The 25,191-nt window shown below is 46.0% G+C and overlaps 3 protein-coding genes across 3 annotated transcripts; all 3 read right to left on the bottom strand.

Moving 5' to 3' along the window:
* Positions 1-7,198: 7,198 nt before the first annotated feature.
* BJ212DRAFT_1485467 (uncharacterized protein) lies at positions 7,199-7,870 on the bottom strand (the record flags this gene model as incomplete). Its single annotated transcript, XM_041340986.1, has 2 exons — positions 7,199-7,413; positions 7,642-7,870. The coding sequence occupies 2 exons, from the start codon at positions 7,868-7,870 to the stop codon at positions 7,199-7,201; spliced, it is 444 nt and encodes a 147-aa protein (XP_041188154.1).
* A 3,449-nt stretch (positions 7,871-11,319) lies between these two features.
* BJ212DRAFT_1303340 (uncharacterized protein) lies at positions 11,320-12,412 on the bottom strand (the record flags this gene model as incomplete). Its single annotated transcript, XM_041333399.1, has 6 exons — positions 11,320-11,610; positions 11,718-11,753; positions 11,815-11,898; positions 12,006-12,098; positions 12,135-12,181; positions 12,292-12,412. 6 exons carry the CDS (start codon positions 12,410-12,412, stop codon positions 11,320-11,322), a joined length of 672 nt encoding a protein of 223 aa, XP_041188153.1.
* Positions 12,413-21,477: 9,065 nt separating this feature from the next.
* Positions 21,478-23,056, bottom strand: BJ212DRAFT_1485463 (uncharacterized protein; the record flags this gene model as incomplete). Its single annotated transcript, XM_041340985.1, has 3 exons — positions 21,478-22,218; positions 22,279-22,427; positions 22,756-23,056. The coding sequence occupies 3 exons, from the start codon at positions 23,054-23,056 to the stop codon at positions 21,478-21,480; spliced, it is 1,191 nt and encodes a 396-aa protein (XP_041188152.1).
* Between the last annotated feature and the right edge of the window lie 2,135 nt (positions 23,057-25,191).

Here is a 25,191-nt window from a genome sequence, read left to right as displayed (position 1 = left end):
AGGCATCAGTCTCCATGTCACCTCCAGATCTGCCAGCCTTATTTCTGGCCTCCTTTTCTGCCTCTCCCATTCCCTCATCCTCCTGAGCACTCTCCTCTCCAGATCCAGAATCCTGGGATCCACCTTGGATATACTCCATAAGGGTGTTCTGGAACTCCCTCTGCTGATCCAGGAATCTGGCCATACCAATACTCATCTGGTCCACTGCAGCTCTACTCCCTTCCACCACCTGAATGCTCCTCTCCAGAAGTCCATTACTCTGAACCAACTCAGCCACTATGCTGTTGGCTGCGGTGACCCAAGCTTGATCATCATACTCCACATGTGCTTCTTCTGCCTCTATAATAGTAGCTGGATTGGAAATAATAGTCACCTCATCTCTGGAATCTGGATCCAGACTATGCTGACATCTCTTCCCCTTGCCTTTGGGAGAAGGGGTCCCATCTGGATGAGTCCTCTTCTTGCTGGAAGATGTGGATGAGGCCTGGTTAAAGTATTTCCAGTTCTCCTGAGGCCCCTTAGGATGTCCATAGCACTTTTCCTTGGTTTTCCAGCAGGCATCACAAGCCTTTATCTGTCTGGATGTCAAAATACCGGATCCAGACATCCAGAAAAGTCACTTACAGTGGACCTACTACCAGGCATATACCTACCATTGACCATGGAAACCCAAAACCCAAAAGCCTGAATACATCATGTCTGACATTCACCAAGTACCAAAACCCAACACCCAAAACCCAAAACTCAAAACTCATACATTTTTATGAGTTTTAAGTTTTCCGAGTATTGAGTATTGAGTCCTGAAACCCAAACATCAAAACCTGAAACCTGAAACTTGAAACTTGAAACTCAAAACTCATACATTTTTAGAGTTTTGAGTGTTGAGTCTCAAATCACCAAGTATCAAGTACTGAGTACTGAAACCCAAGTATCAACACCTGAAACTTGAACATCAAAACTCAAAACTTGAAACTTGAAACTCTTCACTGAGTGTTGAGTACCAAATGCCAACACCCAAAGTTTCATGTTGTATACATTTTTGTGAGATTTGATTTTCAAGATTTGAGTTTTGGGTTTCAATGTTCGAGTTTTGGGTGTCAGTACTTGGGTTTCAGTACTTGGTACTTGGTACTCAGTGATTTGAGACTTGAAACTTGTAAAAATGTATGAGTTTTGAGTTTTGAGTTTCAGATTTTGGGACTCAAGACTTGAAATTTGTAAAAATGTATGAGTTTCAAGTTTCAGGTGTTGGGTTTCGGTACTCAGTACTTGGTGATTTGAGACTCAAAACTCAAAACTCATAAAAATGTATGAGTTTTGAGTTTTGAGTTTCTGGTTTCGGTACTCGGGCCTGAAAACTCAGTGATTCAATAGATGGACTGGCAGAGGTAACATTCATTGAAAAAGTTGTATATATGTCTATCACTATGCAATTATGTAGCCATGTCAACCTCCTCAGAAGATGCTTCAACCTTCACCTCAACATCCACCTCAACATCCATGTCATTGGAAGAATCGTATTCTGGGACAAGGTTGCTTGGATCACCCAGGTCCACAATTTCACTGGACATATCTGGATCCTCTGGATGAACAACTTGGTTGTACTCAAACAGGAGACCCTCAATGGCAGAGGCATCCTTGAATTTCAGGGGTGTGGGTGCCATCCCTGCCACTGAGAGATCAATGAGAGGAGGGAGTGCAGATTCAGGGAGTGACATGGACATGGAGACAGACTGATCAAGCAACAAGGATGTTGCATTGGCAGGAGGGTCAGGAATTGGGAATGAGGGGTGCCAGTTGATGATTTCATGCCTAAGGCCTTCATTGAGGCATTGCAGGGTATTAATCTTACTATCCTGCTCTGCCACATGAGCCTTGAGAATAGTGATTTGAGGTGCACCATCTCAAATTGCAATTACCATGGCATGGAGATCCAGCATGGGCATGTCAAGTGCTGCAGCAGGGACTGCTGAACTTGAAGATGGAAGTGCTACAAGGGAAAATTAAGGTCAGAGTCCAGACCCCACTTCATATCCAACTCATTCCCAGATCCCCTTCCGCTATGTGCTCCACACCTCAGCAGGATCAACTATGCTCCAGATTTACCCCTAGGCTCCAGACCATTGGATCTCCACTGCTAGCCTGATCCATAACCCCCTGTCCCATCCACCCTATGCACACTCCATCCAGCAAGACATCTGGACTTCACCTCATCTCGGATTCTGGACTCTATCCACCTTCTCATATCCCAGTCCTGTATCCACCTTGTCTTCCAGATCCCCAGATCTCCGGACCTCCAGATATTAACTCCAGACCTATTCCCACCCTCTGTCCAATATCCTGCACATATCCACATTTAGGCATCTCTGCCTTTCCGGCATTCAGTTACCTCTTCTTCCATCTTGCTTATTGATCCTTGTATGAGTCTTCATCTCCAAGTTCATTTACTTATGTTCTGTCTTACTTACTAATGTGTTTCCACATGCTCGTACATAGCCTTGCTCCTTTGCTTACTGATCCCCCCAGATATTTTCCAGTATATAACCCCTGTAGATACTCCTGTAGTTTCCTTAGTTTGAATATCATCTTAGACTTTGCTCTACCTGCCCAATCCTCTCTTGGACTTTGGTCCAGCTAAGTCTGTCCTATCACATTGGACTTCATCTGATGTAGCCCCTATTCCTTCCATACCTTTGGACATCCTGTCTTCTGTACCTCCAGACCTCCTGTCCTTTGGATGTTCCACCCTCCATACCTTTGGACATTCCATCCTCCTAACCCTCAGATGTCCTATCCTCCTGCCCTCTGTACCTTTGGACATCCTGTCCTTCTGTCCTCCATCATCCTGCCCTCCTGTCCTCCTGTCCTCTGGACCTCTGGACCTCCTATCCTTCCATCCTGTTTCCTGTAGAAGTATTACCTTGCAGTGGGAACTCTCCGGAGCACTTCCTGCATTCCTCTGGAACTCTCCCATGCTCCTCTGGACGTTTCCCACACTCCTCTGGAAGTCCTCTAGCACTCCACCAGAGTAGCCAGCCTCTGGAAGTCCTCTGGACATCATCAGACCATCATCAGACCTCATATGAAATGAAGGGCACATACTTGGGTAAGGGGCATAGCATATGAGCTGAGGCCAAGCCTCTCTGAGTCAGTCTCTCTCTCCCTTGAGCAACATGGTTCTTAACATTCAGCAGGGATCCCAGAGTCATGGAGATGCACTTGATCTTCTTTGTCATACAATAGATGCATGACATACACAGATTCCGGGTCCTCTTGTCCAACTGAGTTGTGCAGGGCCAGTCTAGCTTCTTGCAAGCCTGGCATGGGTTGTTCTGTGGGTTGTGTTAGTGTATGGATGCACTTCAGATAAATCAAAGTACTCACCAGTCTGGGAATGAGAATATCACCTGCATTGATGACTGTGGGTGTCTGCACTGGGGTTTCAGGAGTTGGCTGGGAGAGCTCAATGACTGCTGGTGTCTTCTTACTTGAGGGTCTTATATAAGTTGAGGTGAAATACAATGACTATCACAATTGTACTTCAATGTCATATCTGCATATCTGGATCTCAGATCTGATCCTTATCTCATCTCAGATCTGATCCACATCTTATCTCTGATCCTATCCACATCTTATCCCCCTCCAACATCTCATCATCCAATCTGTCCACTCGTCCAGTCCAGTCCACAATTCATCTGAATCCACAACCAGCACTCATCTCCTTTCAGTAATCCCCTAACTCTGGTATTTTGGCTATCTGTATATCCGCCCTGCTCCCTGATCCATTACCTATGCTTCATTTCTGTTTCATGATTTGTGATCCATTTCTACTTACCAATAAGTTGGCTGAGATCTGGAAGGAAAGGGCTGAGAAGGCCCAGAAGGCAGAAAAGGTGAGTTTCCTGTGGTCTGGATTGGTCCAGAACTGAAAGTGTGCTTATCCTCAGATGCAATATGATCCGGAGGCATGCAGGAACTGTGTGACTAAGAGGAGGGACTGTTACTGGGTTGAGGACTCATATAGGGGTATGTACTCCATGTCTTCAATTCTCTGGTGCCTACATCAGCAAACTGATTTGTTTGTTATCCAACTATCTAAGCCCAGTTATGTTTATATGTGATAACAACTACCTTGGCCCACCCATCGATATAATATATATCACCACCTCAGCCTATATGTCCATACATCCATATAGTATACCAATACCTTGGCCCTTGCATCTATGGACCATCTTCTGAGGTATCACTGGATTCTGAGTTGACAGGGCACTTGGCTGTGTTGACTTTGATTGATGTTGACAGGATCTGAGTCTGAATGTCATTGATGACTCAGATCAAAACTAGTGCAACAGCATTGCTCATATGTCCATATAGTATACCAATACCTTGGCCCATACATCTAAATGATATGTATCTGGGCCCACCCATCTATATGACATTCCCCTATGTCAGCCCACCCATCTATGTAATATACCCCCAGGTCGGTTCACCCATCTATGTAAAATACCCCAGGTCGGCCCACCCATATATATAATAAAGATTTCACCACTCCCTCAGCCCACCCATCTATATAATGATATCTGCCTTACATCTCTCTTCAGCCCAGCTGTCTATAATATATGTCTATCCTACTCTACATACAGTGGCTCAAAAAGTGTCTCAATGTTTGTGACTTTTCATGTAATTGCTGTATTATGAGCCAGGGGATGAGAATATGACTAAGCCATAGGGAGGTGTGGGAAAGCTCTGCTTCTAAGCTTCATGTTTGATTCCTATAGTGTGTGGGAAGATTGTGTCATCAAGTGAAGATATGGTTGATTTAATTTGATGACTCATTGGGACACTTTGTTGACTTTTAGTTTGGCCAACACAATCTCTATGATTCTAGTACTTGGTGCTTCCTCCTGTTGCTCTAATTACTTCCACCACTCTTCTATGCATACTATCTATCAATTTGAGGCATTCCTCATCAACAATCTTGCCCCACTCTGCTGTAACTCTCTCCCACAGCTGAAATAGCCCCTATTATTATCCTCAGCTCTTCTAATCTGTATACCAGGCAGATTGCTACCAAAACTGGTCTGAGCAGGGTTACTATCATTAGGATCATAAAAAAGTCATGCCAGATAAGAAAAATATCAAACTAGATTGTCCTTTCAAGCTTACACCATATAACAAAAAATCTCTTGTTCATAATATTCCAACTAGGCAGGCTGCCAATGCTACTCAAGCCACCAAATTTATTAATTACATCATCTACACTGCTCTCTCCACTCAAATAGTCAAGGATACTCCTAAGGCAGCCAATCTTAAAGCTGTAAACAGGTAGAAAAAACCTTTCCTGTCTTCAGCCTATAGGAGAAGAAGACTAGCCTTGGCTTTAAAGCCTCAATATTGGATTGTTGAGGACTGGAATAGGGCTACCTGGTCAGATGAGACAAAAATCAAGAGGATGAGGTCAGATGGCTAGGAATATATGTGATGCAAGGCAGAAGAACTACTAGAAGAAAGAAAAGTCAAGAAAACACTAAAGTATGTAAAGTAGGAAACTTGATGGTATGGTGTTGTATGAGGTGGAATGGAGTAGGAATTCTCTGTGAGGTGTGGGGGAGGATGAATGCAGAGTAGCATATTTCAATTTTGGAAAACTATCTGCTCAGAAGCATGCAAGAATCAAGAATTATTGAATAAGACAGTACCTTCTATCAAGACAATGTCCCTAAGCATACTTCAAGTTGACCATAAAATGGTTTGAAAACTATGGTATCAGTGTGCTATTATGGCAAGTCCAGTCCTCAGGCCTCAACCCTATTGAACAGCCCTGGTAATTACTCAAGATATCACTTGCAGTCTATCAAGATCCTCAATAGGGGCTATTTCAGCTGTGGGAGGGAGTTGCAGCAGAGTGGGGCAAGATTGTTGATGAGGAATGCCTCAAATTGATAGATAGTATGCATAGAAGAGTGGTGGAAGTAATTAGAGCAACAGGAGGAAGCACCAAGTACTAGAATCCATAGAGATTGTGTTAGCCAAACTAAAAGTCAACAAAGTGTCTCAATGAGTCACCAAATTAAATTAATCATATCTTCACTTGATGACACAATCTTCCCACACACTATAGGGATTAAACATGAAGCTTAGAAGCAGAGCTTTCCCACACCTCCCTATGGCTTAGTCATATTCTCATGCCCTGGCTCATGATAAAGAAACTACGTGAAAAGTCACAAACATTGAGACACTTTTTTGAGCCACTGTATTACCCAGATGAGCCCACCCATCTCCATTGGTAAAAATATTTCTCCCAGCCCATCCACCATCATTGAGGATATTTATAACATCAGCATAGATGGGCCCACCCATCCCCATTGGAAATAATATCCCTCCCAGTCCACCCATCAACATCGAGAATATACATAACATCAACCCATAGTCCACTGGCCTGTTTTATATGGGATATTATGTAGGTCGGGTGACCTGTATAATACAGAGTTTGTCACTGAAGGGGCTTGAGGAACCTGGATAGTGTGAACACTCATCACTCACATGACACATTCCTGTCTTCAAGGTACACTGTCCCTTTGGTTATAAACTGATAGAATGCCCTAGAGTCCTCTGCACCATCATACTCAGTGGGTGGAATGAGTTTCAAGGTGCTATTCTTTCTTGGTGACTTTCTCTTTTTGCTGCTCTTGCACTTTTTTGAACATTTCCTCTGCTTCTTGGCAGTTGAATCAGAGGACTCAGACAAGTTGCTGGACTCACTTGACATGGAACTGTCTGTAGTCCCACTGGATGACAAACTCAGATCCTTGGGCAATTCTGACTCCAGAGAACTCAACAACAAAGAACTCATTGAGCCTTCACTCAGTGAGTCCTTAGCATCTCATCCTTTCCATTTCCTGGTGCTCTTTTTCTTAGGCTTAATCTGCTTGAAGGCATGCCCCAGGTAGCTTTTGGGGGCTATCTGGATAACTGCATCCATCGTAGGTGGGGTCAATCTTTCCCCATGTCTAGACAGTTTGCTTCCCATCTTTTCTAGCATCTCCTTTACAGGGTTAGAGCCCCTTGGCTCTTTTGCTGCTTTTGCTACTTTATCCTTCTTGGGAGGTCAGATCTTCACCTTTTTAACTGGTGGTTCCTTCCTTTTCTCGAGTTCCTGCTTTAGTTGCTGGATTTCACTTTTGAACAGCTTCATCATTCAGCTCTCAGTGGCTTTTACCACTGCCATTATTGAATTGATTAGGTCCTCCCTGTTCTCCTGCTCTGGAACTCTCCTAGACCATTCATGGGTCTGAGCCCAGTTTGCAAGTGCTTCTCTCTGGGCTTCCAGGTCTATTTCAGACTCATATAGGTTGGCATTCCCCCAATTGCATGGGTCAACTTCCTTCCCTTTGGGGTTAGAGGGTCCCTCCTCTTGAGATAACATTGTTTGATCTCAAGAGTCAGCATTTATTTCTATGTTCTTCCTTTCTAGGATTCTCTGTTTCTCCTCTGCAGTGAGGAGCCTCTCTGCTTCTCTTACTAAGTCAGCCTTAGGTGGCTGACTTTTCTCAGGTGCCTTCTTGGCTGCCCTTTTAGATTTCCTGTGATTGTGCTCAACTGTCATTCAAGGTGCATCCACCTCAGACTCATCTGACTCACTTGAGCTGATGAAGGGGTTATCTAGTATCTTAGTTGCAGAGGATGCCAAGTTTGGGGCAACCAAAGTCTTATAGTTACTGGGGGTATCCTCAGTGCCCAAGGTACCAGCAGATACAGCCTCAGCACCAGGCTGAGGTGTGTCTGCTCTCATCCTTACCACATAGTTGAATGAGCAGATGGGTTTCAGCACAGGTCCATCAACATGAGAGTCATTAGACTTCTCCACCATCAAGGTATTATGATTAGCAGGGACTGAGGTTAAGGAAGCTATGTATGAGCATGTGGAAACACATTGGTAAGTAAGACAGAACATATGTAAATGAACTCAGAGATGAAACTAGTACAAGGGTCAATCAGCAAGACAGAAACAGAGATAACCAAGAACCAGAAAGGCAGAAATGCCTAAATGGGGATAGGTGCAGGATCTCAGATGGAGGGTGGGAATAGGTCCGGAGATAGTACAGTTAATATCTGGAGGTCCGGAGATCTGGGGATCCAGAAGGCAGGGCGGAAACAGGACTGAGATATGTGAGGTGGTGGATGTAGTCTGGAATCTGAGAGGAGGTAAAGTCCAGATGTCTTGCTGGATGGAATGTGCATAGGGTGGACAGGATAGGGGATCCAGGAAAGAATCAGATATGGGGTCCGGAAATAGGTCCAGAAAGCGTGGGAATATGATGGGATCTATATCTGGCATATGGGATATGACACCTCTTCTCTCAATGATATCTCACGGAACATATTGTATTTTATGGTGCAGAATAAAATGTATAATCTATTCATGTTCTGAGGAGTATTGTCATATGCCATTCCAGACCCTCAACTCTAAATCCACTTCTCCAGACATCCAGATCCGAGATCTGGATCTCCAATGATCTGATCTATCTTTATCTTCCTTCCAGAATCCAAACTCTATATCAGTGCCCAACCCCATTTAGACTTCCCCTGTCTCCAGACTCCAGTTAACCATGTTTCCCTTCTGATTATTGATCCGTTACATACATTTCATTTCCAATATGCATTATTGGTGATCCGTCTTACTTACTAATAAACTTTGCATATGCTTCGTGCATAGCCTTTGTGTTTGCTGACTGATTCCTATATGATACCTACATTATATAAACCTCCTGTAACTCTCAGAAGTACTTCAGTTCAAATATCATCTTAGTTCCTGCTTATTCCTGTGTCCTCCAGACTTGAGCCAAGTCTCTTGTCATATTCCAAGTCTGTCATATCCCATGATCCGGACCCATGTTCCATCATATTCCCATGCCTTCTGAGCCTATGTCTGGACCACACCCCATATCCGACTCATTCCCAGATCCCCTTCTGCTGTGTACTCCACACCTCAGCAGGATCGACTCCACTCCAGATTTACCCCTGAGCTCTGGACCTCTGGATCCTCACTGCTAGCCTGATCCATACAACCCTATCCTGTCCACCCTATGTGCACTCCATCCAGCAAGACATCTGGACTTCACCTTGTCTCAGATTCTGGACTATATCCACCTTCTCGTATTCTGGTCCTGTATCTACCTTGTCTTCCGGATCCCCAGATCTCTGGACCTATTCCCACCCTCTGTCTGATATCCTGCGCCTATCCCCATTTAGGCATTCTCTGCCTTCCGGCTTTTGGTTACCTCTTCTTCTGTCTTGCTTATTGAGCCTTGTATGAGTCTTCATCTCCAAGTTCATTTACTTATGTTCTGTCTTACTTACTAATGTGTTTCCACATGCTCATACATAGCCTTGCTCCTTTGCTTACTGATCCCCTCAGATATTGTTCAGTATATAACCCCTGTAGATACTCCTGTAGTTCCTTAGTTTGAATATCAACTTTGACTTGCCCAGTCCTCTCTTGGACTTTGGTCCACCTAAGTCTGTCCTACCCATCAGGCCTAGGGATTGATTCCCTAGGCCAGAGCTCCACCTTTCTGGCACTTACCCTCTTTCTGGACTTAGGTCCAATCCCTGTCTCTCCAACTCTACCTTAGGGTAGTCTACCTCTGTTTGTTTCTACATCAGACTCTGTCCAATGTAGCCCCTATTCCTTCTGGACCTCCGGACCTCCTGTCCCTCGTACCTCCGGGCATCCTGTCCTTCAGACGTTCCGTCCTCCTAACCTTCAGACATCCTGTCCTTCTGCCCTCCGTCATCCTGCCCTCCTGTCCTCCTGTCCTTCTGTCCTCCATCATCCTGCCCTCCTGTCCTCCTGTCCTCCTGTCCTCCAGACCTTCGGACCTCCTATCCTTCCATCCTGTTTCCTGTAGAAGTATTACCTTGCAGTGGGAACTCTCCTGAGCATTTCCTGTGTTCCTCTGGAACTCTCCCATGCTCCTCCAGAAGTCCTCTAGCACTCTCCACCAGAGTAGCCAGCCTCTGGAAGTCCTCTGGACTTCATCAGACCATCATCAGACTTCCTCTGAAATGAAGGGCACATACTTGGGTAAGGGGCACAGTGTATGAGCTGAGGCCAAGCCCCTCTGAGTCAGTCTCTCTCTCCTTTGAGCATGGTTCTTAACAGTATATCCAGACTCATGCCTTACCAAGTATACTTACTTCTACCTATGGCTCCTTGTGATCCAACCCCCTTGAGCACGCGACCTTAACAGTATATTCAAACCCACACCTTACCAAGTATACTAATCCATTGCATCATACTTCATTCTGGTCTGACCCCTATCTCTCGGAAACTATGGATTCCTCTCCCAACTCCTCTGCATTTGCATTTCCAGACACCCTCCGGAAAGTCCGCATTTTTTCCAGAATTCATTTCCACTCCACTCCATCATCATGACATCCGCTCCTGAAGCCAAACAGGAATGCCACCCTCATGGCAGAACAAATAGGTCGCAGGATTTTACACCCTGCAACTCCCTGACTCAATTCCATTACATCCGATGTCCTCCAGTTCCCTCCAAATCCAAAACCTCATTCTTTCCGTCCCACTATGGCTCATCCTAGATGGATCTGCCTATGTGTTGCTTCAGACTGGCTCAGTCACCTCTGGAATGCTTCACCATTCAACTCCTTTGGATTCTCCTTGTGCCACTCAGGATATACACTTGCTTACCCACTATGATCTGTTGATCAACAGGGCATTAAGCAAAACCTTTTTCTGGGTGCTACTATAGGAAATGCCATTGACTTCCAACATCTCTTGTTCACTTTCCTGCAGAACCCCTATCTCTGTGCTAGCCATGTCCATTCCACTGGATTATGTCCAGACCATCACCCAGTTACCTTGTATTGGTTTCCATTACCCTCCTTGTAGAGAAATCTGTCTTTCATGATAGTTTTCTGCCAAGTGTTTGGGTTTGGTTTTCCTCTGACAATGTTTCCATTGGGTCCCTGCCCTTATTTCCACTCCTGCATCCTTTTCTGCTCCACACCTCTATTTCCACTCCATATCTACTTCCTGCTCCAGAACCCTTTCCCACGGTCCAGAGTACTCTCCATGTATTGTCCTGAACAATCAGAAATGTCTCCCATAAAGGGGGGATAGGGACTCTGCTGACTGCTATGTCCCATGCAAGTTCCTGACCAACTTCCGTCCTCATTCTCCTCATCTGATGTTTTATGCCTTTCCACCACTAAGCCTTCAGGCTCCAGAAAGCAAAAACCTCTGGAAAGTGTTTCCCACACTCTCCAGCAGTAGAACTTGGAAAAACCCTCTGTTCATCCAAGTCTCCAGAATCTTGTTGGTCCTTGCCAGCCCTTGTTCCTGCCCCTCTGAAGTACCAATTTTCCGACCATTTCCAGGACAGTCATACCCCTATATCTCCAGACCTCAACACCCCAGATTTCCAGTGGCTTCTTCATGAAGGCCTCCACTCCATACCTCCCCTCTGCAACTGCACAACATTTTCCATCCAACCTCCATCCTTCATCCTCTGTCCTTTGTCCTTTCTGCTGTGCAGTAGCAAATCCTGACTTCCATTCAACCCTATACCTCCGGAGCTCATAACTCTGGATTTCTGGAAGCTTCTTTGATGGATGCTCTCATTTATACTTCTGAACAACTCCATATCATCTCTGGACCTTTCCAGATCAGCATGGATATGCTTTGTGCTTACTCTTTGTTGCTGCTGATACCACTTCCACTCCATGTCCTATCCAGTATTTCCTCACCAATATGTTTTCCGGGATTCCCTCCAAGTCCAGGATACTCACTGGTGACACTTCCAGACCTTCGGAATTTTCAGCACCAAAGCTCCTGCTTTGCATTGCAGCTCGTCCATCCATTCCTGTCCAAATCTGCATCAAACCTCTGCCATCTGGTCCACTGATGATCTGTTCACACTATCCACTTCATTCCTCTGAACCTCTGTATCACACCTCTGCTCTGTACCTCTGCTTCAGACCTCCACTCCGAACCTCTGCCCCACACATCCGTCCTCATCCTCTGTCACTTTTCCACTCTGCAACATTTTCCGTCCGTCCTCTGTCCTGTTCCTCTGTAGTCCATTTCCAGCATCCGCTCTGGAACTCACAACTCTGGATTCCTGATTGTTTCCTTGATGGAAGCTCTCACTCCTACCTATGACACATCCTTCGTCTCTGGACCCTTCTGGATCTTAATGAATATGCTTTGCATTAGCTCTTTCCTGCCTTCATAATCATTTCTGCTCCTGTCCTGAATTCTCTCACCATGCAATAAGTGTCTTCTCTCAGATCCACTCCATGTCCAGAAAAGCACTGGTGACACCTCTGGAAATTTTTGTACCAAAGGCTTGCTTTGTGTCATAACTCCTCCATTCATTCTGTCCATTTCCGTGATGCACATCCAGTTTCTCCAAAAATCTGTCCATCATTCCACTCCACCATCCAGTCCATTGACATTCTAAAACTCCTGCTGGAACCCTGTGCCTAATTTCCTCCACCAATTTTTTTTTGGGACATCTCCCAAAAGGGGGGATAGGGACTCTGCTTGAGTATTCACTTTACCCCATTTCCACCTGGAATCACTTGCTCCATCCCATAGAACATTGTCCACCAGATCCGCTCTGGAAGACTGTGGGAAAACATGCGCATAGCATCGCACATCATTGGAATATGTCTGGACTCATCCATCCATCATCCACCTTGCATTAATAGTTTTCCAACAATTCCTGCATGACACCCCTAATGTTCTATTGCACTTGGTTGGATTTCATGACACTCTCATCCGAGATACACACCAATCTGTCTGCATCCACCATCTCCAGTGGAAATCCCACTCCAAAACTCCCCTGAGTCACCTTTGCTGATACAACCACTCTAATATCCCTAGTTAATGCAGTCACCTGTTGCAGGACCTGCAAGCTAGAGGGATCTGGTCCAGTTCAGCATCTTACTCCTATCTGACCAGTGTTGACTCCTGGACCACTCCACTCGCCTTGGAACTTCCTAGAACATTTCTGGAGTTCCATCGGAAAATCACATGTTTGCAGATGTCTTGAATCCATCCAATCCCTGGACCATCAAACAGCTCACTCCATCCTTATGAGCCTCTATACTAGCTACTCAGTTGCTCCAGCAGCTGTACTTATGGATATTGAATAACTCCGGAAAGACATCCCCTCTGCAAATCTAAATCCTTCCTCCATGTGTTTTCTGACCTCCAGATTTCTGACCCCCTGTGTTTTCTGTCCCTCCATGTTTCCAATGCTCCGCATATCTGACCCCCTGTGTTGTCTGACCCTCCAAGTCTCCTCCACATATCTGACCTTCCGCATTTCCAACCCCCTATGCTTCCGATACTCCTCTGCATTTCTGACCCTCTGTAGTTTCCAAACCTCTGCATTTCTGGACTCCCTATCATGTTGTCCAACCCACCCAAACCTCATAGACTCATGTGTCACATCACACTGATCTCCATCCACCACATCCACCTTATCATTGATTGTGAGCTGGTGTTAAGGTCGTACTCAAGGGATAACTGGATCCAAAGGGCTTCAGCCTCAGCTCATGTGCTGTGCCCCTTACCCAAGTATTGCCCCTTATTTCAGGAAGACAAGACTAACATGTCCAGAAGGTCGGACAAGTATCATAGCAGATCTGGATGACTTCCAGATGTGGGATAGGTATCATAGGGCTAATTCGGATGAGTCCAGACTAGAAACTAATGGTAATAGACTGTTGGAGACAGAGGTGGATATGGATAGACTATAGGAATCAATCCTAAGTCTCAGAGGGTGACGAGAGTAGAGATACTCAAGTCTGGAGGATGGGAATGAGTAGAACTAAGATGATATTCAAACTGAGGTACTACAGAGAGTTACAGGAGGTTATATACTATAGGTATCTAACAGAATGATCAATCAGCAGAGTCTGAGGCTATGTACGAAGCATGTGGATAGTCTATTGGTAAGTAGAAATGATCACAAATCATGAAATGGAAATGAAACATAGGTAGCAGATCAGGGAGCAGGACAGATATACAGATAACCAAAACACCAGAGTTAGGGGGTTACTGAAAAGAGACGAGTGCTGGTTGTGGATTTGGATGAGTTGTGGACCGGACCGGATGAGTGGACAGATTGAATGACGAGATGTTGGAGGGAGATAAGATGTGGATCTGAGATGAGATAAGGGTTGGATCTGAGATCCGGATATGCAGATATGACACCTATCCTGTCCACCCTATGCACATTCTGTCCAGCAAGACATCTGGACTTTACCTCCTCTTGGATTCCAGACTACATCCACCACCTCACATATCTCAGTCCTGTTTCCACCCTGCCTTCCGGATCCCCAGATCTTTGGACCTCCAGATATTGACTGTACTATCTCCAGACCTATTCCCACCCTCCGTCCAAGATCCTGCGCCTATCCCCATTTAGGCATCTCCACCTTTCTGGTTCTCGGTTATCTCTGTTTCTGTTAAGGTTGTGTGCTCAAGGGGGTTGGATCACAAGGGCTTGGCCTCAGCTCATACACTGTGCCCCTTTCCCGAGTATGTGCCCTTAATTTCTGGGGGCTAGAACAGTTGTCCGGAGTTTCTGGGATTTGACTAGGGTGGACAATGGACATCCAGGTCTGAAACGTGAGATAAATCCGATGGATGTCCAGATGTTACCTGGGCAAGTGGATAAGACTAATCCAGACAAAGTCCAGACTAGAAACTAACAGAGGATGGACTACCTTAAGGTAGAGTCAGAAATGTAGCCTAGGATGCAATCCTAAGACTCGGAATATGACAAGAGACTTAGCTCAAGTCCAGAGGACACAGGAATGAGCAGGAACTAAGATGATATTTGAACTGGAGTATTTCCAAGAGTTACAGGAGGTTTATATACTGTAGGTATCATATAGGAATCAGTCAGCAAACACAAAGGCTATGCACGAAGCATATGCAAAGTCTATTAGTAAGTAGGATAGATCACAAATAATGAACACTGGAAATGAAATGTATGTAATGGATCAATAATCAAAAGGGAAACATGGTTAACTGGAGTCTGGAGACAGGGGCAGTCTAAATGGGGTTGGGCACTGATATAGGGTTTGGATTCTGGAAGGGAGATAAAGATAGATCAGATCATTTGAGATCCAGATCTTGGATCCGGATATCCAGAGAAGCAGATTTAGGGTTGAGAGTCCGGAATGGCATATGACAGTATCTCCCCCTGTAGGCTGAACCCTTGAGGCACAGGGGGTCGGAAATGAGGGTCCAGAAGAAATGAGTGTGAGACAATGGAGAAGTCGATGGGGGATTCCAGGGGATGGATTTCACAGATATAGTGTTGCCAAAGTGTCCTATTTGATTCTTACCCCCCATATTCTTCCATCAGCTTATTCACTATGTCTAGCAACTCTTCAAATCAATCTAACAAGCCCAAAGCTGCCAGGGAGGAACTGGAACTGCGTCAGGCCTGGATGAGGGCGGAATTAGCTGAAGTGGAGGCCAACATCCGTCTGGCTGATGAAGCAGAAGAGCACCGGAAGGCAGAAGAGCTCTGGAGGGCGGAGGAGCAGAAATGTTAGGAGGATGAGGAGAAGAAGCAGAGGGAGTTGGCTGAGATCTGGAAGGACAGGGCTGAGAAGGCCCGGAGGGCAGAAAAGGTGAGTTTCCTGTGGTCTGGACTGGTCTGGAATTGAAAATGTGCTTGTCCTCAGATGAAATATGATCTGGAGGCATGCAGGAACTGCATGACTAAGAGGAGGGACTGCTGTTGGGTTGAGGCTGGTAGTAGGTCCACTGTAGGTGTCTATTTTCTGGATGTCCAGATCCAGTATTTTGACATCCAGATAGATAAAGGCTTGTGATGCCTGCCGGAAAACCAAGGAGAAGTGCTACGGACATCTGAAGGGCCCTGAGGAGAACCGAAAGTACTTTGACCAGGCCTCATCCACATCTTCCAACAAGAAGAGAACTCGTCTGGAGGGGACTCCTTCTCCCAAAGGCAAGGGGAAGAGATGTCAGTGCAGTCCGGATCTGGATTCCAGAGATGAGGTGACTATTATCTCTAATCCGGCTACTTTTATAGGGGCGGAAGAAGCAAATGTGGGGTATGATGATCAGGCTTGGGTCACCACAGCCAACAGTATTGTGGCTGAGTTGGTCCAGACTAATGGACTTCTGGAGAGGAGCATTCAGGCGGTGGAAGGGAGTAGAGCTGCAGCAGACCGGATGAGTATTGGTATGGCCGGATTCCTGGATCAGCAGAGGGAGTTCCAGAACACCCTTATAGAGTACATCTGAGGCAGATCCCAGGATTCCGGATCCGGAGAGGAGAGTGCTCAGGAGGATGAGGGAGTGGGAGAGGTGGAAAAGGAGGCTGGAAATGAGGCCAGCGGATCTGGAGGTGACATGGAGACTGATGCCTGATTCCGGACTTCTGCTCTTGCCCTCTAAATGTACTCATATATCTGCATGTATCTCAAAGTAGTGAAATGGGACTGGGTTTGTCTGGGTATGCAGAGTGAAAGTTGGATACTAATTCCGAGGCATTTCCAAGCTCCATGGCAAGTAGCCAAGATGTTTCCTCATCTGTTCCCTCATATCTGGACCACCAGACAAGGTATAGGAGCTGACAGTGTCGTCTCCAGCGGTCAAGTTTAGAGTCCAGAATTTCGGAAATTTCATACTCAGGCTCTCCGTCAACTTCCACTGGAGGTGGGGGTGCTTGGATGCGATTGGGGATGGTGTTGGGAGTTGTGGGTTCTAACTGGGAGACATGGAAGATGGGGTGGACGGATTTCATGGATTCCAGAAGATGTAGGGTAAAGGAGTGGGATCTGGGACAGGATATGATCTCAAAGGGTCCTAAGTTCTTTTCCGAGAGTTTCTTTGAGGGTCTAATGGACCGGAAATATTGTGCTTTGATGAAGACTAGATTTCCGACCTTGAAGTCCGGAGCAGGTTTCTGCTTAGCATCAGCAGGGCCCTGATAGTGCTCCTGCACATGGGACATTTCTTCTCGGAGGAATTGGTGAAGCTTGTTGAGATCTATAGCATAATTGCAGGCATGGGCGGAAGAGAGGTTGCATTCCGGATGGATGGAAATGTTCGGATGGTATCCCTTGTTGGCGAAGAAGGGTGAAACTCTGGTAGTAGCACTCAGAGCATTGTTGTATGCAAATTCCACCAAGGGTAATAATTCCGACCAATTATCCTGCTGGTAGTTGCAGTAAATCCGGAGGTATTGTTCCAGGGTCTGGTTGGCTCTTTCCATCTGTCCATCTCCTTCTGGATGATATCCAGATGTGAAGTGGAGAACCATATCCAGTGCTTTCCCTAAGGACTGGAAGAAGTGGGACATGAATTCCGTACCTCGATTGGAAGTGACATGGGACGGGACGCCATGCTTAGAGAATACATGGAGTAGGAATAGGCATGCAAGGTCCAGGGAGGTAATGGTGTCATGAGTCAGAACAAATATTGCTTGCTTGGATAATTGATCTATGATGACGAGGATGGCTGTAAAGCCAGATGAGTCTGGAAGTTGTTCTATGAAATCCATGGAAATGGAGTTCCACAGCTTTTCTGGGATAGGGAGCTGTTTGAGCAATCCGTAGGGTTTATGTCTTGGAACCTTGGCTCGGGCACAGGTAGTATAGGATCTAACATAGTCCCTAACATAGGTGCATATTCCGGGCCAGGTATATTCGCATCAAATGAGTTCTAACGTCCAGTTTTGACCAAAATGTCTGGATAGGGGGTGGTCATGAGTATTCTGGAGCACACGAAGTCGTAGATCATTGGATTCCAGAACATATATACGATTGTCACAGTGGAGGAGACCATCAACATCCATTGTCCATCTTGGATCTGAGGGTTCCAGAAGATGTATGGAGGCGATAGGGTCATTAGGGAGTGCGGTCAGGATGTCAGTCCAGAGTTGTTCTATATCCATTAATACAGCTGCTCTAAGAACCAGAGTTGCTAAGGATGAGGCTCGTAGGGATGAAGCTAGCTGTTCCATAGTGAATACTGGACAGAAATTATGAGGGTTAACTTGAGCGTAGTCCTTATCCCCCTCTTTGGGATAGATGTCCCAACATCTAGTGAGGGAATCTGGTTTAGCTCCAAGTTTTCTGGGACGGAAGTGGATAATGAGGTTGAACTGATGCAGGAATTCTGACCATTGAGCCTGACAGCGGGAAAGGAGTTTTGTGGTTGTGAAGTACTCAAGGTTTTTGTGGTCCATGACAACATCCACAGGCTCAGAAGAGCCCTCCAGGTAGTGTCGCCAGGTCCAGAAAGCTTCATAAATGGCTAGGAGTTCCTTGTCATGGGTGTCATAGTTGAGTTCCGGAGCAGAAAGTGTATGGGAGTAGAATGCTACCAGATGAAGCTCTGAGTCTGGACATACAATGGAAAGTATTCCGGCAATAGCATAATCAGAGGCATCTGTTTCCACAACTATAGGAATGTCTGGCATCCAGTGCGTCAGCACTGGAGCGGAAGTGAAGGCTTTCTTGAGTGTTTCAAAGGACTTCTGGCAGTCCTCAGAAAAGTTCCAAGGGACATTCTTGTGAGTTAACCAGGTGAGTGGGACCACAATATCCAAGTAGTTGAAGATAAATTGACAATAGAAATTTGTGAATCCAAGGAAAGATTGGACATCTTTGACTTTCTGGGGTTCTGGCCAGTCAGTGATAGCTTGGATCTTCTCAGACGACATAGTAAGGCCATCCGGAGATAGGAGGTATCCAAGGTATTCCATGGATGAGGAATGGAATTCGCATTTTTCTGGTTTAGCATATAGGCGATGCTTCTGGAGTCAACATAGTACTTCTCGGACATGTTCCTTATGGGTTGCAAGATCTTGGGAATAAATGAGGATGTTATCCAGATACACAACAACGCATACATCCAGCATATCTGCAAAAATGCTATTGACAAAGCACTGGAAAGCTGCTGGGGCATTGGTAAGACCTTCTGGCATAACCAACCATTCATAGGAGCCATAGCGCATCTGGAAAGCAGTTTTCCACTCATCTCCTTCCACTATCCAGACAAGATGATAGGTGGACCAGAGGTCAATTTTGGTGTAAACTTTAGCATGGCTCAGAGAGTCTAAGAGGTCGGAAATGAGAGGCAAGGGATAATGGTCTTTCTTGGTGATCTGGTTGAGGCCTCAGACATCCACACAAAGTTGTAGGGAGCTATCCTTCTTCTTTACAAACAGGACAGAGGCTCTGTGCAGAGAGGATGAGGATCGGAGGAGTCTGGTTGCAATGTTCTCATCAAGGAACTTGTGGAGAGCTGCAAGCTCGACCAGAGAAAGGGAATAGATAGTTCCAATGGGCCAATTAGCTCCTTCTTCCAAATCAATCTTCAGATCATATGGACAATGAGGAGGAAGTTGACTAGCTTTGCCCTTATCGAAGACATCCGTAAACTCCTGATATTCTGGAGGTATTCTGGAAAGGTTAGGGGCTTTGGACAAGAGTGAGGTGGACCGGAGATCCAGTCCAGAGGGGTGGAGATAGATGCTGAACTGCTTGGATCCTTCCATCTTGCAGGCCCTGCAAAAGGCAACTGCATTAATGAGGGAAATATGTAGACTGGATTTATCAGCAGAAGGTTCTGGTGTAGTCAGAGGAGGGATTTCCACCAGAGGAAGGGGTTCTGGAGGCGGAAGTGATGTCGGAGGGGTCAATGGCATTCCATGAGGTGTCATCCAGAATTTGATGCTACCCAAAGCCCAGTCAATCAATGGATTGTGTCAGGTGAGCCAGCTATATCCAAGAATGACAAAACAAGATGAATCCAAAGGGGTAACATAAAACATATCAGAGGTAACTACACTGGACAAAAATCGGACAGGGAGGTCTATGGCTTTGGAAATATTGTTATTACAAGTACCATCAAATAATGAAGCAGAAGCAGAGGGATTCTGTATGTAGGGATTTTATATTTTTGGATGAAATTTGTATCTATAAAACAATGAGAGGAACCACAATCTACAAGAGACAGAAATTTGGAAATATTGGGATATGTCGGAATTGTGATATATGGACAGAGTGAAGTCGGATTGGAAACAGAGATAGCGTTAAGATGTAACTCCTTTGTATGGGTTGAGATAATGCGACCCCCATCCCATATGGAGTCAGGAGGGTCACAGACTATTTTTTCGCCTCGGATGAGGCTTCCGGTTTGGCTTCCAGAGTGACTGTAGCAGCGCAGCCTTTGGCAGTGCGCAACATCGATTTGTTGCAGTCCCGGGCAGTGTGTCTGGGTCCACCACAGAATAAGCAGAGCTTCTTATCCAAATGCCTCTGGTGCTCCTTGGAAGTTAGTTTTCCATCCTTACCCAACTTGGAGGTAAGGTCTGGGGCCTTTGGAGTGGATGAGGTGGAGGATGTAGTGGGTTTTCCAGGTTTATGTCTGGAATTCTGATTTCTGGATTTGTTACTTCTGGATCTGGATGAGTGGGAGCTGGTCTGGTCAGAGGCTGACTGCTTAGGAGGAGTGGACAAGGAGGGTTTGGTTTCACAGGAGATCTCTCCCTTGCATTCCCAATAATGGGCATCAATGGTTTGTGCAAGGGTCTTATATTCCGGGAGGGTAGCAGGTTTTCCCATGCAGCTGATTTTGTCTTTGATACAGGCCAGAAGTCCATTATAGAATTGTTGGCATAGGGCTCCATCGCCCCATCTGTGGAATTGTGAGGCAAGCCACTGGAACTCCACAATGTACTTATTGATGTGTTGTCCATTGTGCATATTGAGTTGCTTGAGCTGCATTTCTGCATCTCTGGAGGGGTCATGAGGTCCAAAATTGGTCTGGAGTTCAAGCATGAACTCAGAATAATCATCCATCCAGTCTGGACGATCAGTATTCTCGTTGGAAAGGAGGTCCGGTTCAAACCATTCAAGGGCCATACCTTTGAGATAGGATTGGGCAAAGTTGACCTTAGACCTTCCAGTACAGAAAGCATTGGGTTTGCTCTGGAAATTGAGCTTGCACTGGACAAAGAATGCTCGAAGTTTCCAGGGCTCGGTGCCATCAAAGACATCTGGCTCATGGACTTTGACCTTCAGGTCTTCAGAAAGTGCTTCCAGCAGTAGCACGCTGGCTAACATGATGCTGAGAGAAGGTATTGAAGGTTTCAATGATAGGGGTAGAATCCTGGCAGGCGGAAACTAGTCTGGCCACTCGGAGAGGGTTTGTTGTTTTGGTAGGAGCCATGATAGATGTAAGTATACTCAGAAAGGTGTGAGTTTGAATATACTGTTAAGGTTGCATGCTCAGGGGGGTCAAATCACAAGGGCTTGGCCTCAGCTCGTACACTGTGCCCCTTTCCTGAATATGTGCCCTTAATTTCTGGGGGTGTTAAGAACCATGCTCAAAGGGGAGAGAGACTGACTCAGAGGGGCTTGGCCTCAGCTCGTACACTGTGCCCCTTACCCAGAAGTGGGGGGAGAAGAAGAGGAATGGAATTGTGATGTCATGGAACCAGAAGCTGAATGAGCAATTGTGCCCTGGGTAACAGATGGGAGTTCAGGAGGCAGCATCTGTGTTTGCCACCCTGAATGATGGGGCTGAACACCAGCATCCTGGGCCATAGCTTCAATATGAGGGGGTGGGAGAGAAGCAGGAGGGAGAGAAATGGGGTGATGAGGATGTGTGGGGAGAGGAAGAGAAGTAGGGGAAGGAGTGGCAACAGATGTCGCTGGCAAAAACACAACACTTTGCAATGTTGGGGTACCTGGTATACTTAGAATTCTCTCCAGACCCTGTTGCATAATTTTGAGGATTTCTTTGTGGGACAAGTCACATTCGTTGTGCAGTGCGTCCCCGATTGCCTTGCGCCATTCCTCAAGGATGGGGCAACAAGCTTTAAAGTATGGTGTTGGTTTGTAGGGCGGATGTTTCTCTGTGAGAAATTCTTTCTTCAATGACCCACTAGTCCCCAGACCATCTCCATCCATCATCAGGTAAGCCTTGCACCACCTAGGGGCATTGACAGGGTGCACTCCTTCGGCTGATGTTTTACCACTGGGTCCTTCATATGTGGTTGTGAATTCGAGGAGGATGTAAAAGAGAGACTCTAGGTCATCAGAGGCTCTGTGGTCAATTGTGGATGGACACGGAACATCTCCCATGAGCTTGAGAAGACAGCAGGAAATATAGGGTACAGTTCCCTTCAAGGTTGAAGCATATGAGATATGTATACATGAAGAATGTATTGAAATATAACTTACAGTACCACACAAATTGACTGCTGCATTGGTTTTGAGGAATTTGGCATGATTGAAGTCGATGAAGTAAGCCTTTCCATCGTGGATAATTAAATTGTTGGGACTGAGGTCACCATGTAGAATGTTCTGCTGGGTGACCATTGCTTTGTGAGCTGGTAGCAGCTGTCATTACAAAGAAAGACACTCACTGACAATAAGATCTCAAAAAACGTTGACTAGCTCAGGGAGGGACTTGAAGGTTGTCAGTGGAAGCCCGCAAGGGGTCAATAGCATGCGATGGTGAACCTTATTAGAGTATATCAGTGCTTCCGGAAGGTTTTCACTAATGTGTTCGCGAATCCTCTCTGTGCAATCTGTTTGTCTGGCATACTGGACATCCCAATATTTTTTGAGACTGACCACATTTGGAATGCCATCGACTGCCTGGAGGAGCATCACTTCATGATCCAGGTTTTCCATGTCGACCCAACAACACCTCACCGTCATTGTCCATCACCCAGCCTTTTGTTCCTTCCAGCATTTGATCTATACCCTCAGGAAGATCATTGTGAGAACCAGTGGAGCAGAGGTTGGTGCAAATGTGAATGGTAGGGTCGAACCCAAGGGAAGCTAGGTCTGATAGTGTGATTGTGTTTAAGACATCGACAAAACGCATGGCATTGGCACCAATTGGGAGGGGTTGAGAGATAATCATTCCAGAGCGGTCCATATAATGAGCACGGAGCTGGAGGTTTGCAATGCTAAACAAAATGATGAAATGGCACCATGGCTGTTCTTGCATTATAAGATATCCCTTGTTGGCGACCCTAAGAATATAGGGATATCTTTTCCTTGAATCAATTCCGACTTGGTGATCTTGATATTGGTGAGAACATCCCTTTTCAGCCGTAGTCCTAGGCAAATCAGCTTGGCTGGTCATTCGGAGACCGTACCTGTCTGGGACAACATTGAAGGGAAGGGGTTTTGCGTGAGTCTTGTTGGGAGGACTTGTCATTGCCTCCAGATGATGTTGTCACCTCCGCAAGGCATCCGGCTTTTTCTTCGATTCTTGACGGGATGTTGATGTCCGCATTGAATTCTGCGAGCTGTGTCTGTGTCCATCAGAATCCTCATTCATCTCCTCCAGGTCTGTGTCTGTCTCATCATTCCCCAACTCCCGCCGCCACCTTAACTTCTTCACAGGACCTGAAAAGGCACCATCAAGCCTCCACTCTAGACCAGACCGCAGTTTCTGTAATAAAGATGCTCCCTGTAAGAGTGCTTGACCTTTTTTTTTGATGTATTTGATGCCCAAGATATCTTTGGTTGTGAGGTCTGATCCTGGAATAAGGATATCCAGGATGGATGATTTCCTGCCTTTTATCCCCTCCTCCCATAAGACTCATCTGCCTCCTGCAAGCACGCCATCCCTACCCATAGGTAAGAGTTCGTTTTTCATCAATAAATCCATATCTTCCTTCATCCAAGGTAAAAAATCACCACCAGCAGGGATGGAGCTGGTAACTGTTGCCAGCAGATAGTGATTGGTGAAAGACTGTGTCATTGACATGTTTTACACAGCAATGTTGTGCTCAGACCTCGCACAATGCACAATGCACAATGATTCATGTTCATTCATGTGATAAGTAGGGCTTCTAAATTTGTCCCTTAATGGAGCAAAAATATTCTCAAACCAACTGAACAATTCAGTTCAACAAGCAGATATTGTGAGTACTTGTCATATCCTGTATGCCAGACATAGATCCCATCATATTCTCACACTTTCCAGACCTGTTTCTGGACCCCATATCCAACTCATTCCTGGATCCCCTATCTGCCCACCCTATGCACATTCCGTCCAGCAAGACATCCAGACTTTACATCCTCCTGGATTCTGGACTACATCCACCACCTCACATATCTCAGTCCTGTTTCCACCCTGCCTTCCGGATCCCCAGATCTTCGGACCTCTGGATATTAACTGTACTGTCTCCGACCTATTCCCACCCTCTATATCCTCTCAGATAGCCTTTAGTATATAACCCCTGTACAACTACAGTAGAGTCCTCAGTTGGAATATCATCTTAGTTCCTGCTCTCTCATCTTAGATCCTGTTCCACTTGCCAATCATCTTCCGGACTTCAGTCCATCTGAGTCTCATCCTTTTCCATAAGGCCTAGGGAAGGATTCCCTAGGCCAGAATTCCAGACCTTCGGATTTGTCCCCTATGTCTCTGTCCCAAGTCTAGGGATTATTTCCCTAGGCTAGAGTCTTGCCTTTCCAGCACTTACCCTCTTTCCGGACTTAGGTCCACTTCCTGTCCCTCCGACTCTACCTTAGGGTAGTCTACCTCCATTTGCTTCTACATTGGACTTCGTCCAATGTAGCCCCTATTCCTTCTGGACCTCCGGACCTCCTGTCCTCTGTACCTCCAGACCTCCTGTCCCTCATACCTCCGGGTATCCTGTCCTTCGGACATTCCACCCTCCGTACCTTCGGATGTTCTGCCCTCCATACCTTCGGACGTTCCATCCTCCATACCTCTGGACCTCCTGTCCTCCATACTCTGGACCTCCGGACCTCCTATCCTTCCATCCTGTTTTCCTGTAGAAGTATTACCTTGCAGTGGGAACTCTCCTGAGCATTTCCTGCATCCCTCTGGAACTCTCCCGCACTCCTCCGGACGTTTCCCACGCTCCTCCGGAAGTCCTCCCGCACTCTCCACCAGAGTAGCCAGCCTCCGGAAGTCCTCCGGACTTCATTGGACCATCATCGGACTTCCTCTGAAATGAAGGGCACATACTCAGGTAAGGGGCACAGTGTACGAGCTGAGGCCAAGCCCCTCTGAGTCAGTCTCTCTCTCCTTTGAGCATGGTTCTTAACAGTACTAATACTATTATCATGAAGCATAGTAAATGGCATCGTAGATCTCTTTAT

This window comes from Suillus subaureus, assembly GCF_016647635.1.
Source record: "Suillus subaureus strain MN1 chromosome Unknown BJ212scaffold_42, whole genome shotgun sequence".
Lineage (NCBI taxonomy): Eukaryota > Fungi > Basidiomycota > Agaricomycetes > Boletales > Suillaceae > Suillus > Suillus subaureus.
The sequence above is the reverse complement of the archived record's forward strand: the minus strand, read 5'-3'. Positions and strand labels throughout refer to the sequence as shown.